Genomic DNA, 18286 nt, shown 5'->3' with positions numbered 1-18286 from the left:
GGATCTGGCGGTTGTGTTTATGATTGGGTATTTTAAATGTAGCTCACTGTCCCTGGGATGTAAATTTAACTTCATGTGCGCAGTCAGTTTACAGGGACGTATTCGCAGGCGACGTAACAGTCAGTCTAGCTGCTACGCGGAAAGTGGCCTGGAGCAGAGCAGAGTGGACTCAAGGGTCTGGACCGGAGAACTTGGCAAGTGTCCCCGAGAAAGGGTCAAGACTGAAGGAAGAGATCATCGGGGCCGACAGTGGCAAGAGTCAAATGAGGAAGAAGAGCTGGAGGTTTTCTGGCTCTGGACGTCGCCACTGGCGTAGGACACGTCGTCATTTGTTTGGGGTGTGTCTGCTTCTCAAGGTGACTGAGAAGTCCACAGAGCCCAGAGCTGGTGCTCAGCAAGCCTGGGTCTGGGTGGGAAAAGAAAGGTGTATGATGGGAAACAAAATTCAGAAGGATGGGGAGGTGTGGAGGCCGCCTGGCAGGGAGGAAAACGAAATCACTAGGACCAAAGTCCTGTTCCATCCCCGCTGGACCCAGGTGGAAAAATAAAGGCAGTACGAAGAGAGTGGAGGGCTCAGGGCACGGGGCCTTGCACTCGCGGTGGCAGGCTTGTTTGCCCACCTCAGAAGGGAGGGGCCTGTGCAGGATGAAGTTCAGATCAGGAGTGCGTGGAGCCGGCCTGCCGGGTGTCCTGGCATTGTGCCACGCTGGTCTCCAGCCGTGGAGCAGAGCTGCGTACGTGACTGACCAACCTTGTTACCTTTTACTCGCCTCGGCTAAGTCATTTCTCGGCCCTTTCGTTATTTAAAAATGATGGTGAGGAAGCAGGGGAAGAAAGCCAGCACTGTAACACACTTCGTCACTTCCCCCTGACCTCGACCGTTAAACATTTCTTGAGTTCCTTACCTGGTTCAAGTTGTTCACAGCTTGTCTGTTATCATTCATGGGGTTCGTAACGAGGTTAACCCTGGCCATCGTGAGGTCCTGGAGGAGGAGATTTCCCAGGCGTGCTTTCTGATCTGAACGCTGACTATGCAATCTCTTAGGCCCCAAGCATTCTGCTTAAACATTATTTATGTTCGGCAGGAGAACTATTTCCCACTGTCTGCCTTCTCCCCTCGCACATAAAACTGCACATTTAACTTCTGTTTACACGTATATAAACCATATCTTTAGGAACAGCCTGGGGAATGCTCGGTTGAAGACGGATTTTGCCTTTTGCAAACACAGAGGAGAGTGACATGTGTATATTGTGTTATCAGAGGTGTGACACATGGGGCTGATTGAGACCAGGTGCATCACAGAAGCTATCCGAGTGAAGCTGTAAACCTCAAATTGACAAGTAAGGTGACAGCCCAGGTCTTGTTCGCGAAGGCTTAATTACCAACATCTGCCTCCTGGCTTAGGGGTGGCAAAACGCAGTGGAAAGCCTTGGCGTGCTATGAATAAGAAGCTGAGGCGTGGCAAATGCCAACACTTTCTGACAGTCCGGTAGGCTCCTGACCCATAAAGCACCTCTAAGTGGACGGGACGGGTGGGGGAACAGTAAGTTATGGTTAAACCTGAAGGACCGGGAGAATTCCTTATGTGTTCAGTTCCTTACTTCAAGGCTGGGATCAACACGGACATTGTCCTAATTGGCAGTATGTGGCAAGGGTAGATAACCTTCCCTATGTAACTCCCATTCAGTGATGACTGAGTGTTTGATGAAGTTCTAATTACAGCTGGTTCACGGATGTGAGGGGAAGGGAGGGACTAAGCCAAGGGCACTGCACCTTACTGTATTTCCTAGTTCCACCTTCCTCGGGTTAATTTACCTAATCGGTTAATTTTCTTTGGATTATTTCCTGAAGCTCTATCCCTTACGCCATTTCTTACCCTTTGTGGATGACTCTGACTACTTTTTGGAGCCCCACAGATAGATGATTGAGCCTTAACTTGTCTCCTGAAACCATTTACAAAGTTGAATTACAAACCAACTGAAACTATTTACAAAGTTGGATTATTTCGTTTGGGTTTATTTGCAGGGTGAAGTGAGGCGATGGTACTGTGTTGTTTCTGAGAAACTTTCTCATTGCCAAAGGAGATGTCCTTAATTTCAGCTTTTGCTTTGTCTGCACATTTCCTTGAGTGCATCTCCATGCCTATAGTAACTCACCGGAAGTGGTAGTTATGTGCACATCTGGGCATGTGGAATTGAGGCTGGGCTGTGTGCTGAGATTCTAAGATGACATTAGTCCTGGGAAGTGTTTCTGGATGTTTGTTGGTATACTGGTGAGTTCTGGAGTTGGTTGTGTGGACTGATCTGTTTTCTTCCAAGACCTGGAATTTGGTCCGCTAATATGTCTTGTTTATCCTCATGTGTAGTATTGTTCTTTGAATGATTGGTTTCCTTTTCAACCAAAAATGAAAACACAAGGGACAGTCTTTGAAAGATGACAGTGGGAAGTAATGTGGAATAGCAAAAAGCGTGGCATCTCTGCCCTTCGTCTCCTTGTCTCTTTCAGAGTGGTTTGGGTGAAAATAACGATTAACGTTGAATGAGTGCTTTGATGATGTGGTAGCACCCTTACATGTATATATTTTAACATGAATTAGCTAACGCTTTCTCACAAGAGCCCTACGCTTTGAGGTAGCCTACTTTTATAGATCAGGCAGCTGGGGCATAAATGAACTTTGGTGACTGTTGACAGTTCTGGTCTTAGTGGGCCTATGGAATTCCTGGCTTCATATTCTTAGAGTATTGGAAAACTTGTACTTCTAATATTGGGTTTTTCTTTAACACAAAACCTAAAACTTTTTAGAAAATTACTAGAAGTTCACAAAGAGCTTTTTGCAAATATCACACTGCTCAGCAGGAATATGATGTGCTGGGGAGTGCTGGAAAACGCGCTGATGTTTGGATGTCAGGCTGCGGGTCCTCCGGCATGCGTCTCACCCCAGTTTCTATTTGGGCATCAACCAAGACCATAGCCTGTTTATGAAGAACGCTACAAGATAATTTTGTTTAGTTTTACACTTTTTATAGTATCTAATTTTTATTAAAATGCTTTAAAAATGGGGGATTAGGAACATTATAAACCAAAACAATCCAAAAGAATTGATTTTATGGGAGGGAAAAGCAACAGCTTCCATAGAATGTCCCACTGTCGTCATCTACCGACCTCAAAGCAGGAGGGAGGAATGGTGTGTGCACGTGTGTGCGTGTGCTAATGGGTTCCTGGGAAGGCTACACGTAGTGATCTGTAAAGGTCAGTCCATATTAATGTCCACGCTGTCACCAGGCGGCTCCTACTGAGTACCGGCTCAAGGCTGACCTGGAGAGAAAGCCCTCCCGGGTCTTCCTCTCTCCGCAGGGGCCCTTGCTCGGCTTTCTCTGGAGGATACTGTGGCTCGCATCTTCCTGCCGCACAGCGCTCTAAACGGCTGGTCGTCTCATTTGGCAGCACTCATCCTACACACATGCACAGCTACAAACGCAGCTCTCCTGGGGCTAGAGAGCTGGCCCTTCCGATGCAGAGCCCCAGCTGTAGTTCTTCTGTGTCAGATGCACATAGCTGGCTGTGAACCACCCAACTGACAGGAACTTTTCTCACCCCCTGAACGAAACACGATGGGAAGGCTGAACTTAACAGAGACTCAGACAACAAGATTTAAATAAATAAGGTGTATTATCTGTACAAAAAATATAAATAACCGTTTTGTGTTTTAGAGGAGGAAGTGCCTCCTTCCACATTATCCAGCAGCCCTACCAATCTGTGGTACTGCTGAGTCACAATTCACAGAACAAACATTAAATGTACATTCATCTCATGCAAGGAGCACGCGCTTCCCACCCCAAGCCTGGGCTCTCAGCTTGCTCTGAAACCTATCACCAGCTCTGCACCCTGACAGCTGGTGGAGCTGGAAGTTGCCTGCTTTTTCGGAAATGTAAATATTTACTGCAGATTTTCAATAGCCGTTGAGCTAGAGCTAATCAATTGCATTAACAGTATGGAATTTGTCGTCATCATTCTATGCATAATATTATGTCACAAATGAATCACCTCTATCGCACCATATTAGCTTTTACAATATATTCTGTACACAGTGAATAATGGGTCCAGAGTTAAACACCAGCCTCTATGAAAAATAGGAAAAATGTAATAATCACCACTGAGTTTACAGAAACACAGCTTCAGGAAGTTAATAAAAAATCCTCCCAATAGTTTTTCAGGATGACAATTATTAATATTGCACTTTTTTATACAAGAAATCCTAATAAATATTCACAAAAGATATACATAGAAAACATTCTCTTTTATTTTAAATAAACATGACACTGACTTTTAGTAACATGAGTTCTTAGAGTCTATTTTTGTGGTGAGGAAGAAAGAGACCCACTCTAATCACCTATTGCTCAACTAGAAAAGACATAGATTCATATTATCTTCCTCCCAAATTTTACTTCTAGGCTGGCTGGAAAATGCAGCCCCGATGTCAGTGACGGCCTTGGGTAAGTGGCATTTCATGCGTATGTGTAGAAGGGTAGCTTATCTGAGGAGCAGGTGAGCCTGGCTGCCCCCCACTCAACCGGGGCCACTCAGTGGGACGAGGTGAAAATTACTTGCGCATGGCTGCTCTTGCCGAATGAGCGCTTTGCCACGTGGTCCCGGTGTTTGTTCTGTCTCTTGCCTTGGCTGTAGGGTCCCACCGAAGCTGTGTGTGCTGCAGAAGTGCATATACTGCTTTGCTTGCTGAGTAGCTGAGTCACCAGAACTGTGCTCTGTGAATTAATATACGATTTATAGTATTTCCTTGTGTGGGAGGATGGCTGGAAAGCTTTGAGGACTGACCAGGCGTCTTTACCCTCTGGCTTTGCCTTGGCTCCTCCTCATGCCACCCTAGCCTGCTGTATAAATACCACGTCCAGCGGCTCTCACAGTGCTCCAGGAGGGGCCTGCAGACCCGAGGGACGGTGGCTGGGGCAGGCAGGCTGTGCCCACAGGGGCATGCACGAACTCAGTGAGCGTGCCACCCGCCGTCCCACCGGCCAGCTCTGGGAGGAGGTGGTTGCTTCAGATCGATGGATACTCTCTGGCAAATTGCTTTTGACCAAGAGGCGCCAGTCCCCGTCAGAGGCCAGCAGGGGGGAAGCCTGGCTTGCTCATGCTCAGCGTGTCCCTGTCCAACAGCAGCAGTTAGTTCAGAGCTGGGGACTCGACTAAAACAAGAAGATGCCAGAAGCAGCTTTGCCGCACAGTTGGACGCGGACCTCCTGCTGGCTTTGTGGTAGCTGCACAGCCAGAAGGTTTGCTCAGTGTAGGGAGCAGGGACGCTCCCTCATCCCCGGGGGGCTCTGAAAGGGCAGCAGGACTCTAAACATCCCTGAACCTCCCCTGAACCCATGGAGGTGCAGGCATGCACCAGGGCTCACAGCCTGTCTCACGGGACCTGCCTGCCCCTCCCCACCGAGGGACGCACACGGGCTTCTTCGTTCCTGTCCCTTCCCTCCTTCCTGTTCCGCATCGCTGTGTGCCTTCCTCAGGCCTACTTCGATCGTCTCCTCCTTTCCCGCTCCACACCGCGCACTGGAGTTCCCTTCTCTCTGTTCCCTCTAGAGCCGAGTGCTGGGCGGGAGTCCCTCTCGTCCTTATCATCACCAAGCAGGCAGAGGAGGAGACAAGGACACTTGCATTAGCAGCTCGCTTGTGGGAAAGACATAGGCGTGTTAGTCCGAGGTTTGCACCAATACTGTCCAAGCCCTCAGGGCTCCCTGTCCCGTGGGCTGTCCTTTCCGAGCCCGAGCTTGAGAGGAGCCAGCTGTGCGAGGGAGCCGCTGCCGTCTGGCCCTCGCGCCCCTCACACATCAGCCGTGTGTCTTTCCTGATGGTCTGTCCTCCAGCTCGCTGGGAAGGAGAAGCTGCGAGGCCTTAGGAGTGGAGGTGGGCAGCTGGGGGCGCAGGGCGAGTACACGGAGTGGAAGCTCTGTCCGAGGTGGCTGCCGTGAGTCTCTGCAGCCAGGGCAGAGTTCTTCCCTGGGCCCTGTCTTCACGCTTTGCCGCAAGTTCCACAGCAGCGCAGTTTGAACTGGCTGAGCTGGCAGAGGTGCAGCTGTTTCACCTTCTCGCAGTACCTGGTGGTGTCTCTGCACTCCCCTGGGAAATGGGGGGGACAGAAAGGAGGCGTGAGACAGAGGCTCACGCGGGGCCCCAGGCGGCCGTGGCCACCGTGCCCTAGGCCCTCAGGGCAGTCCCCACTGGCTGAGCCTGGCCATCTGCCCCACAGGCTGCCAGCGCGGGGGCAGCACCGGCCGGCACTGTCTGGCTGAACAGCAGGCGCGTCTGGGTCCTCTCTGCCTTCACTTCCTGCCGGTGCTTGCCCCCCCCTCCTGAGCGCCCCTCACACCCTAACCTCTTTGCTGGCCTTCTCCCCCTTTTCTGGGCTTTGAGACATCCCCAGGAGGAGGGAGTTTGCAAGTGAGGGCCCCGCTGCAGGCCCCCTCCGCAGGCCTCGGGCCTGACTCTCCGGGATAAGCCTTGCTTCCTGATATTCACCTCTTACGCCTTCCTACTCCTTCTGCCCGGCAGGCTTCAGACATGGTGTTCCAGTTTGGTTTTGACACAGACTAAATAGTTCCTAAACAGTGGTGCTGCCTTGCTCTGCTGAGTCTAGCCGCTCACGCTGCACACTACCTTCCCAGGGCGATGCACCACTGACGCGAACGTGGCTCGGTACGTCGCAGAGCACAGACACGGTCGTTCTCCGTGTGTGGGGGGCTGTGCGCCGCGGGGCATCTGCGTGAGTGTTGAGTCTTGCTCAGTGAAGCTCAGTCTGGTGGACAGCTGCGCTCCCATGTTTGTTTTTATTTCTTATTCTTTGTCTCGAGATTTTTTTTTCAAATGGGGAAATACCTCCACTCTGGGCTTTGGGTTCAGAGAAGGAAAAACTAGATCCCTTCCCAGCTGGAATACAAATGCTGGTGCTGTGCTGAGGAAGCTCTAGACCCGAGGGAGAAGGCAGTGAAGTGAGGCCCGGGTTCCCGTTCGCTTCCAGGGGCCGCCCGTGGGCTGGGGAGGGGGTGATCAGCAGCTCCTCACTCAGGGAGAGGCAGGGCAGAGGCGGGGGCAGAGCCGGCTGGGCGGAAGGCACTGCTCCTTCCGCCTTAGCAGTGCTTTCCTGTGGTACACTGGCCCCTCAGAGCCCCCTGTGAGCCATCTCCCGGCACCAGCCAGTCTGACTGCAGGCAGCTGGAGGCCAGGGGCACCCCGCACCTGGCTCTCCGGGCGCAGTGGGGACCGTGGAAGCCTGCGGGGCACACCGTGCCACCTTCTGCGGCCGGGCACGTAGACACACATCTCTGTGCGTACCCAGGCCGCCCAGTAAAAGTGCTCAGCTCTGGCCCCAGCTGAGTCCTTGGGAAGCCTGACCCCGTGGCCTGTGTTCCAGCTCAGTTCCAGGGACCTCCCTCCGCAGCCGGGGCCCCGTGGGGAACTTGCAGAGTCCTTTGGGCTTGGAACGTACTGTTTTCACACGGGGTGATGTTGCAGCGTTGCCAGTTGGCAGGCCGGGCCCCCCAGGAGCACAGGTGGTCGGACACAGCCTTGTTGGTGCGGGCGTGCACGCACTCCACCCGCCGGGACTGGAAGCCGTAGCTGCCGCAGGTGGCCGTGCACAGGGTCCACAGGCTGACCCGCCAGTGGACACTGCAGGCTTCTGACCAGCAGTTCTGAGAGCTCACGGGCCTGCGGGGAGAGGCGGACAGGGTTAGAGTGTGTGTCTGGGGGGTGAGACCTGGGAGAGATGTGAAAGTAACGCTACAAATCTGGGAATTTCGGTAACTCGCCAGGAGCGTTCAGTGTCACCAGACCTGTGTGCCACGACGGAATGGGCGTGTTCACGGCTACGCCCCCCTCACAGGGGCTCCGCCGCGCTTCTTCACAAGGTCTGTGTCACCGGGTGGTGTGAGAATGGTCCGTACTCAGGGGGGAGGCTGGCAGAGTCAGAACTTGGCAGCCAGTCTCGGGGACTGGGGTCTTAACTGGGGGTCATGAGCGCTTCTCCCAGGGGACATCCACAGGAAGATACGGGAAGGGATGGGGCTGGGTAGGGCGAGAAGTTGGAACCCAGAGACGAGGCCCCCGTCACGTCCTCACTTGTAAGGAGAGGTTAACCGGTGTGAGGGGCTGGGGTGTCTTTGCGGCCCTTGGACCTCGCCCTCTGCCCACCTGGGCCGAGTGCGGGTTTCTCGTGGTCGCCACCCTCCATGAGAGGACCTGCTCCCCGCCTGCTCCGTCCCCACCAGCAGCAAGCCCAGCCCGGCCCATTCAGCAAGCAGAAAGCCTCTGTTGAGCCGTCGCTCTCTGCGGGGTGGGAGGTGCGTGGAGTGAGGGAGGGAACGACCAGGGCCTCTAATCCCTCAGCTGTGGGAGCTGTGGGAGTCTGGTCACCGCCGTTTTCCCGTGCCGGGGAAGGAGTCCGGGCTTTCTCTTACCTGGGGAGGGCACTGCACTGCTCGGACGGTAAGGTGATGCCGTCGCGGGTCTGGCAGAAGACCTGTCTGTGCTGCACAGCCATGTGAGGCCCCATGCAAGGCCCACTGCACTGCAAAGCAGGAAAGGAAGGTATAGCATAGTAGCCTGGCCAGAGCTGGAGGCTGCGATATTCAGGCCGCCTGGGCCCAGGCCCTTCTGCAGAGCCCTGCTGGAGGCCCTCCGGCCATTTGTCGCCCCAGCTCTTGGCCCTCCGGAGACACTCACTGTCTTGTTTTCTTTACGCCACAGCTTTCCAGTGGTCAGTGGGAATTTTGCTAACAAACGGCTCAGGAAAGAATAAACTCTGTTAGAGAAAGTCCGCTCCCTTCCAGATTACCTGTGTGGAGGCTATCTTGGCATTATGTGCTAGGAATGTGCTGGTAAACTGCAGTGCGGAAGACCTGGAAACAAATGACCCCCCACCTGGGGTGGAGGGTACTTTGCTTTATTATGTTCTTGTGATATTCATCCCGGTATTCACGTGCATCGTTTCTTTCTCTGGGTCAAACCTAGGACAGCTGCAAAGCACACATAGGTGTGTGAAGTTCTCTTCTATTCTCTTGCCATGTGCTCATGTAGCTTTAGCTTTTCCCGGAGTTAGCAAGCCCAGTTCCCGTAAATGCCTCTAACAGCATTTGTCTGTAAAATGCAAAGCAGCAGGCCCTGGGCCAACGCCTGTTTGAGAATAAAGGACACATATCCTCGGAGGTCACTTTGCAGCAAAGGGTCTTCAGGTGGGGGTCTTTGGATCCCTGGAGATCTGGGGTGGTCTGTCATCTCATAACATTATAAGGCAGTGAGTCGCTGCTCCTCGGGCTCTGAAGGGCTATGTCGCACTTGTCTTCACAAAGATACAGGAAATATTAAAAACGTCTTCTTGACCCCAGTGATGGCTTATTTGTTCTTTCAACAGTAAAGTACACATTAATGACTTTTATCAATTTTAACCATTTAAGATATTATGAAGTACATCAAACATGGAAGAACGATTTTAAACAGTGTATTTCAGAGTTATGTGACTGTAACAGCAAGGCCAGTTGCATGATGTTGTCACACCCTCAGAAATGACCTGTACTTGGTTCAAAGATTTACTGTTAATTTTTTTGTGTATGGGTCTTAGACTCACTATGTAGCCCAGTCTGGCCTCAAACTTGCAGCAATCCTCCTGCCTCAGCCTCCTGAGTGCTGTGATTACAGGGATGTACTGCCCTGCCCAACCTTACCATCAATCTAGACTCTCATAAGGGGCCCCCCATTTTTGTTTTGCTCAGGTCCCACAAATTATGTCCTAGACTTACATGTATATAGGTGAAGAAAACACGGTCAGCAATTCAGAACTCTGCTGAACCTAGTTCCATTCATTCTCTTCTCCTCTCCATACATGGCTCCTGTCAAGATTTAACTTTCATGCAGCCCAGTTTATGCCTGTTTTTGAAGTTACAAGAGCTATATTTTATGTCTATTTTTTTTAAGATAGGGTATCACTTTGTAGCCCAGACTGGCCTTGAGCTCATGATCATCCTGCCTCAGCCTCCCGAGTGCTGGGATTATAGGTGTGTGCCACCAAGACTGGCTTGTGTATACCTTCTGCATCTGGCTTCTTTGTTTTCTTACTGTGCATTAGCATGTAACTGAAGTTTGCTCGTTTTCATGGATGTGCAGCACTTTATGAATGGATCATAATTTAAATTTTCATCTACATTTAATGATTGGTTTCTATTACAGACATGAATAATACTTCAGTGAACATTTTTGTACATGTCCTTTGCGGAGTATATTGGACCCTTGAGTTACAACAGGCTTCACATATGAACAGTTTGGATGAAGACTGGAATTTTAGGTTAACTTCGGGCCAAAGTCTTGAATTACAACCCGAATGTGGACTGCTGTGCGGCTGTAAGCAGAGACTCATGATGCCGGAAAAGCCTGTGTAAGCGTACGTAAGCATCAGTCTGAGCCCAGGCGTGCATGTTTGTGGATGTGATTTTGCTCAGTGCTGTATAAAATTGCTGTGGTTACTGCTATCAGGATGGCCCCAAAGAGCTAGAGAAGAAGCTGGGGAAGCAAGGAAAGGTAAAGAAAGCAATCACAGTTGGAAAGAAGATGGAAACTGGGGCAAATTATGAGAGTGGTGTTCGTGTGACCAGTCTTGCTAATATGCTCAGCATATTGAAACCCACCATCTTGACAGTCTTACACAGAGAAGATTTGTACAAGGAAGCGAGTGTTGGGCTGGGGATATAGCTCAGCAGCGCTGCACCTGCCTGTCTAGTGCAAGGTCCTGAGTTTGATTTCGTGTACAAAAAAAAAAACCTGCTAGTGTTGCTAAAGGTGTTACTCAAATTAGTAAGTCATGATCAACAGGGTTGAGAAATTTTGGGCCAGTGTCTCTCTAAGGACACTGAGATCTTCCTAGAAGAAAGTGTGGCTTAAAATTTTACAGGAGAGAGGCTCTGAAGGCTGTGTAGAGGATCCCGAGTCTTCAGTGGGCCCAGTGGTGCTGACATTATCCCTGTAGCAGAGTCCATAGGCTTGCAGGTAGACGGTGGTGATGTTGGGGAGCTGGTGGAGGAGCACTCGGAGGAACTGTCTACAGGTGAGCATCCATAGCTTCTGGCTGAGCAACAGAGAATGGTAGATAAGGAGATTTCTGAAGAGGAGGGGGAGTGTCAACAATCAGTGCAGCAAAGTTCTTCTGAAATAAAGGAAATCCTGAGACAATGGAGAGAGCTACAAACATTTGCAGAGAAGACCCACCCAGATAGAGAAAAAGCCAGTTACTGCATTCACTTGCTTAATGACAGTGTCATGTCATTCTACAGGACAGTGTTAAAGAAAAGACAGAAACAGACAACCTTAGACCAATTTTTAGTTGTGAGAAGGCTGAGTACATAGTGAGCCAGAACGTCCTGGTAGGCTACAGACTCTCTCGAGGAGAGGAAGGACCCCAGAGAGCCAGAGTGCTGATGTTCTTCTGGAAGGGGGCTCCCCTTCCAAACAGTAACCGCCTTCCATTCCATCCTCCCTTCCTGCAAGCCAGAGACGTCCACTCGAATGGTGAGTGAGTATGAAATTGTTTCTGGTGAGCTGGGAACATTTTACAGCTTTTTGGTGAATACACTAGGAAAACTGTTGGTGTTTCTGGTAGATTATGCACATTATGCAACCCTGTGTTATTATGAAAAGGTAGTTAAGGGGTGCTTTGGAACAGATTATGGGCATTTCATGATTTCTTATGAAATAGAATTTAAATTTTAGAATAGAAATAGATTTCTTATGAAAAATAGTCTTGACTCACAACCAGCGTGAGTTACAACCAGCCGCTGAGAATGACCTGAGTTTGAAAATCAAGTGTCTGCTGTAGTATGATTAAAATATGTGGTGAAAACTTTTGTTTGAAAAGTATCATAAAAGACATTGCCATCAACCCCCTCAAAATAGTCCCCTTGCTTTGAACACACTTATCCCATTGTTTCTCGTACTTTCGGAAGCAGTTCTGGAAGACCTCTTTTTTGTCTTTATAAGGTATCATAAAAAATATGGTAAACATTGGTGCAGAGGGCCATCCAATGCAAAGTCAGGCTTATGAAAAATTATTGTGTGGCCTCATCCACTTATTTGCTGGATCTGGCACCGTGTGTCTTCTGGTTCTTCCCCCCAATCAGAATGACCATGAAGGGTAAACATCTTGAATGAATTCAGGAGGTTGAGACAGCTGTTACGGTGCACCAGCAGACACAGAGGAAGGCTGCTGTGGAACTGCTTCAGACATGGCAAGCATGGCGGAATAAGTGCGTGCAAAGCGAGAAGAGCGTTCTGAGGGAGATCACTGCAGTGTGTCTTTTACTTTAATAAATTTTACCAAATAATTAAAACATTTCTGTATTTTTCTGTTGTCCCACATAGATAAAAAAATGAGTGTGGATATTTTTAAATTTAAGAGATTATTGTCAAACAGGTCTCCAAAGTGCTTTTGCCAATTTCCTGTCAGTGGTGTATGAAATTTGCATATGACTGAGAGTTTTGGAAAATCTTGGGATGGTCACATACTTGCATTTTAAATCTTATGGAGACCAGTGAGTATATAGTGAATATAATTTTTGTTCAAGTTATATAACCCTCGGTACTGAGCGAGTCTGACATCTTTTTATTGCATCATTTCTCATTTTAGTGAAGTGCCTCTTCAATCACTTTTTCACCATTTTTCTATTGTATTAAACTATATCTTATTAGTTTTATAAGATTCTTTTTTTTTTTTTTTTGTGCTGGGAATCCAACTGAGGACCTTGCGCTTGCCAGGCAGGCACCATGCCATACAAGATTCTTATATATGTGTTTTAGACATAAGCACCCCACCCTGATTTGGCTGTTAGTTTTTAAGTTCCTTCATTCTGAGTTTCACTTTTTATGCACTCAAATGCTGTCTTTTGATGATGATCTAAAGTTGGATGTACTTTAATTTATTAATCCCCATCTTATGTTGTTTTAATTTAAAACATTGCTCTGTGTTGTCATTAGTATACATCTGCTTACCTCACGGCCATTTAGGTGTACAACTTTTCAAGTGAGGACTCACCAGCATTAAGTATCATTCACGTTGTTGTTCAGCCAACACCGCTATTCCTTTACACCCACTGAGGAATAATTCCTCACTCCTCTCAGCCAGTCTTCTAGGAATTTGACTGGGAAGTAGCCCACAGGTGGAATGATGTAGGACCTGTCCCTTTGTGTCTGGTTTACTTCACTTATGATAGCGCTTTCAAGGTCTATCCGAGCTGTGGCGTGTGTTAGCATTTCATGTCTCCTTTAAGGGTGAATAACATTTCATCATACTTGTCATTTGCTGCTTAACGACAGGCGCACATTCTGAGTACTTGTTAGGTGAGTGTTTCCACTGTGCGAACGTGAAAGAGCGCGCAAACACACTACGAAGGTCGCGGCGTCATTAGAGGAAGTCGTCTTATGAGATCCCCGGTGTATATGTGGCCATCGGTTACGTGCGCATTTCTGTTATCTCTTCCTCGGTTGACGGACGTTTGGCTTGTTTTCACTTCGACCGTTGTGAATGATGCTGCTGTGAACGCTGGCGTATGGATATTAAACTCCCCGCATTCAGCTCTTTGGGTGTGTATGTCAGAAGTGGCATTCTTAGGGCGGGTGGTAGTTCTGTCTAATCTTTGGAGGAACTACCGTGCTGTTTTCAGTAGTGGCGGCACTGTTTTACATGACCACCAGCAAGGCACCGGTATATCAGAGTTCAGTGTTTCTGCCTGCTCGTTAACACCTGTGCCCTTCTTTGTTATAACAGCCTCACACCTCATGGGTGTGACGTGGTGTTGCACTCTGGTTTTGATTTGCATTTCTCTAATTTGTGTATGACACAATGTCTATTCAAGTCCTTTGCATGTCTGTCTATCTATCATTTATCATCTATTTATTAGCTATTTATCATCTATATATCTATCTATCATCTACCATCTATCTATCATCTATCTATCACCTATCTATCTATCTATCTATCTATCTATCTATCTATCTATCTAGTTATATATGGCTGGTAAATTGTAGGGGTTTTATACTGTACCCTGGGTATTAATGCCTTATTTGCTGTGACTTTACGCATGTTTTCTCCCGTACTATGGGCTACCTTTTTACTCACTTGATCGTGTCTCCATTTTATTTATTTCTATCTGTGCTTGTGCTTTTTGGTGTCTGCTTTTGTTTCTCTCACACCCCCCTCCCAAAGTTATGTGTTGGAAACTCAACTCCCACACTGATAGGTTGACAGTGCCCAGAGGTAGAGTCTGGCAGGTAAACAGGGTTAGACGCGGTCAGCTGGGTACTACTCCACAGTGCTACTAGTGGCTTTCTAAGAAGAGGGGCGGGGACCTGGGCTGGCATGCTCGCTGTCTGGTTGTGCGATGCCAGTCCAGTCATGACACAGCAGGAGGGCCCATCATACCCTACACTGGCACCTTCATGTTGACATCGATCTCGCCAGCCTCTAGAACTGCGAGAAATGTTAGTTTTTCTTTGTAAGTTACCTAGTCGGTGATATTCTGTTCTAGGAATGCAAAACAGACCGAGGCAGTTTTGTATCTAAGATATCATCGATAAAGCCAAAGTCATGAACAATTTTTTTCTAAAAATTGTATATTTACTGTTTTAACTTTTGTATGTGGTGTGAGATAAAGGCTCGTTTTTTTGCCTATGAATACCTAGCATCATTTGTTGCAAACACTGTCCTTTCTTCCACTGAACGATCCTAGCATCCTGTTGAAACTCACCTGGCATGTGAGGGTTTATTTCTGGGCTCTATTCAGTTGGTCTATATGTATTCCTTTAAACAGTACTTTTTTGATTGCTGGAGCTTTGTAATAAATTTTAAAGTCAGCAAGTGTGAGTCTGCCAATTTTGTTCTTTTCAAGATTGTTTTGGCTATTCAGAGATTACATCTTTTAAGAATCTAGTCAAGCATGGTAGTGTGTGCTTGCAATCCCCGCACTTGGGGACCTAAGGCAGGAGGTTGCCTTGAGTTTGAGGTCAGTGTGAAGTACAGAGTGAGACCGTGTCTCAGCAACCAACCCCCAATTTAAAATTTTAGGGTGGATTTTTCTATTTTTACAAAAATATCTTTGGGGTTTTAGTATGCATTTAAATGATCTATAGATCACTTTAGGTAGTACTTACATCTTAAAAATTCTTCTATTCAAATGAAATATTCTTCCAATTTGTGTCTTAAAATTTCTTTCAGCACTATTTTATAGTTTTCACTGTATGGATATTTTACCTACTTGAGTGATGCTATTTTGAAGAGAAGTATTTTCCTAATATCCTTTTTAAATTGCTCATTGTTAAGGTACAGAAATGCAATTGTTTTTCATGTGTTAATTTTGTATGTGGTAACTTACTAAATTTATTTATTCTAACAGTTGTTTTTTGTTGGGAATTTAGAGTTTTCACATATGAGAGCATGTCCTCTGTGAAGAGAGACAATTTTACTTCTTTCCTAAATTGGATACTTTTTCTTTTCCTTGCCTGGATGCTCTAAACTTCCAGTATTGTGTTGAGTAGAAATGGTGAGTGTGGACATCCTTGTCTCATTCCTGATATTGGGGGAACAAGATGAACAGATGAAGGGTTTATCCTTTCATGTACCACTGAGTGTAACATTAGATGTGTGTTTTTCATATATGTTCTTTATCAATTTGAATTCATTTACTTGTATTCTAAGTTTAAGGGTTTTTTAAATCAAGAAAGGATAATGAATTTTGACAAATGAGTTTTTCTGCATGTACTCAGATGACTGCGATTTTTGTTTCATTCTGCTGATGTGTTTGTTGTATTTAGTTAATTTTCACGTTTAGCCATCTTTACCTTTTATGAATAAATTTCATTTATTCATGATATATCATCCTTTGATATGCTGCTAAATCTAGTTTAGTACTAGTAAGGATTTCTGCATCAATATTTATAAAAGGTATTTACATATAGTTTTATTAGAGTGGCTTTGGTATCTGGGAAACAATACTGGCCTCAGAATAAGTTAGAGCATGTTAATGCTTACCTCCATTTTGAGAAGAACTGGCTGGTATAAATTCTGTAACTGTTTGATATAATTTGTGAGTAAGGCCATCTCATCCAGTGCTTTTCTTTTTTGGGGAGGCTTCTGATTATTGAGTTCTTCATTACTCATTAAGTTGTGTTTCCAAGAATTTGACCATTTCATCTCACTTATGCAGTGTGTTGGTTTACAACTATTCCTAGTACTTCTTATATGCCTTTTTATTATTTTTAAAACGTTGATAGTAGTGTTCCCACTTTGATTTATGACTTTAGAAATTTGAGTCTTCTTTTCTGCTTGTTGGTGTCATTGAGTTTGCATATTTCATTGATCTTCTGAAGGACCGTTTTTTATCAGCACATGTGTGGGGTACACAATGCTTCCCCTCCGTGCGTGGAGTCAGTGCACGCACAGGACACGTTTCGATTCCTTTTCGTCCCTGCCCCTCCCCTACCCCTTCCATCCATCTTTGGGTCCCACTTTCCTTGTGAGAAAGATATATCTCCCCACTTCATATTATCTTTCGTTTTTCTCTCTACTTTCAGTTTCTCTTACAAGAGAAACCACGGCATATTTAAGCTTGTGTGTCTGATTTACATCATATGACATTATGGTCTCAAATGTATCCATTTTCCTACAAATAACTCAAGTTTGTCTTCCTTCACGGCAGAGTACTATTCCATTTTGTGTGGATTTTCTTCATCTCTGAATCTGTTGATGAATAGGTTGCTTTCAAGATTGATCTGTTATGAGTTGTGCTGCTATAAACATGGGTGTGCACATATCACTGGAATATGATGTCTTTAACTTGTCAGGAATATACCTAGAAGAACAATAGCTGGTCAAATGGAATTTCTAGTTTCAGATTTTGAAGTCTCCACACTGGTTTCCATAGTGTTTGTACCAGTTTACATTCCATCAACAATGTAGAACTGTTCCTTTACACCTGCAGCCTCTCCAGCATGTGCTGTTTTTTGGTTTCTTGAGGATATCCATTCTTTCTGGGATGAGATGGAATCTCAGTGTTTCAATTTGCACTTCATTACTGGCGAGCGATGTTGACCGTTTCTTCGTGTATTTACTGGCCATCTGTACTTCTGCGAAGTGTCTTTGCTTTGTTCATTTTTTTAATTGGGTCTTTAATTTTGGGGGGATCTCATGTTTTTGAGTTCTTTATATATTCTAGATATGTGTCCTCTCTCTGAGGAATAGCTGGCAAACATTTTCCCTAATCTGTAGGTTGTCTTTTTCACTCTGTTGTGGATTCTTTTTCAGTGTAGACCATATGACATGATTCCATCTGTTGATTCTTGGAACCATTTCTTGTGCAAGAGTTCTGTGAAGCACCATTTTGTATTCTCTATTTTACTCTTTATTATCTCCATCCTTTTGTTAGCTTTAAGTTTAGTTTTTGCCATTCCTTTTCTGTATTCTTAAGGCGTAAACTATAAGGTTAGGTTCTTAATTTTTTTCTTTTATTTTAAAGAGAGTATTAAAAATAAAAGCAATAGCAGCATACCAACATCATAAACATAAACAAAACAAAGCAAGAACATTAAAAGTGATACAGGGTTTCAAAACAAAATGACAGGAATTAGCAGTGGTTGTTATATTACATAGTGTTATCTTCACCTAAGTTGCTCAGATTATCAGATGTAAGAATGGAAGGTTGTTCAAACCATTAAAGAGAATTAAAAAATAATTATTAGAAAAAACATTAGAGATAATACAGATTTCACTAGAAAAGATGGTAGAAATTCTCCAATGGTTGTTCCATTGCATACTGTTGTCTTCAGATCAGTTGCTCAGATTACTAAATATAAGTGTGCAAAACTGGTCAGAATATAAAAAAATTTAAGCATTAACTGTTCCTTTCAATATACCATCAGACAGCAGCAGTACAGTTATCCCAGCTATTAGGTGATTTGTGATCTCTTTTTTTAAATGTAAGCATTTACAGCTATAAAATTTCCCCTTAACATTTCTTTCTCTGTATCCCATACACTTTGGTGTTTTGTATTTTGCTTTCCTTTGTCTCAAGGTATTTTATATTCTCCTTGTGATTTCCTTTTAGACCCACCGCTTGAGAATATTTTAATCTCCATATACTTGTGAATGTTTGTTTCCCTTTTGCTACCAATTTCTAATTCCATCCATGTGGTTTGAAAAATACTTGGTGTAATTTAATTCTATAAAGAGCTCTGGCTGCT

The 18286-nt window shown here is 46.1% G+C and overlaps 1 protein-coding gene across 2 annotated transcripts in view; it reads right to left on the bottom strand.

Annotated features, from left to right (window-relative positions):
• Positions 1–3651: 3651 nt before the first annotated feature.
• Positions 3652–18286, bottom strand: part of Adamtsl1 (ADAMTS-like 1) — a 462751-nt gene continuing 448116 nt past the window's right edge. For both annotated transcript variants that reach the window (XM_005388722.1, XM_005388721.2), the window contains exons 27-29: positions 8473–8582; positions 7503–7723; positions 3652–6136 (exon numbers count right to left, since the gene is read on the bottom strand). In XM_005388722.1, coding sequence (XP_005388779.1) covers positions 6030–6136; positions 7503–7723; positions 8473–8582 — 438 coding nt within the window. In that variant the 3' untranslated portion in view covers positions 3652–6029. The remainder of the gene's footprint in view (positions 6137–7502; positions 7724–8472; positions 8583–18286) is intronic.

Source organism: Chinchilla lanigera, unplaced genomic scaffold, assembly GCF_000276665.1.
Source record: "Chinchilla lanigera isolate Chin_1 unplaced genomic scaffold, ChiLan1.0 scaffold00033, whole genome shotgun sequence".
NCBI classification, from domain to species: domain Eukaryota; kingdom Metazoa; phylum Chordata; class Mammalia; order Rodentia; family Chinchillidae; genus Chinchilla; species Chinchilla lanigera.
The sequence above is the reverse complement of the archived record's forward strand: the minus strand, read 5'-3'. Positions and strand labels throughout refer to the sequence as shown.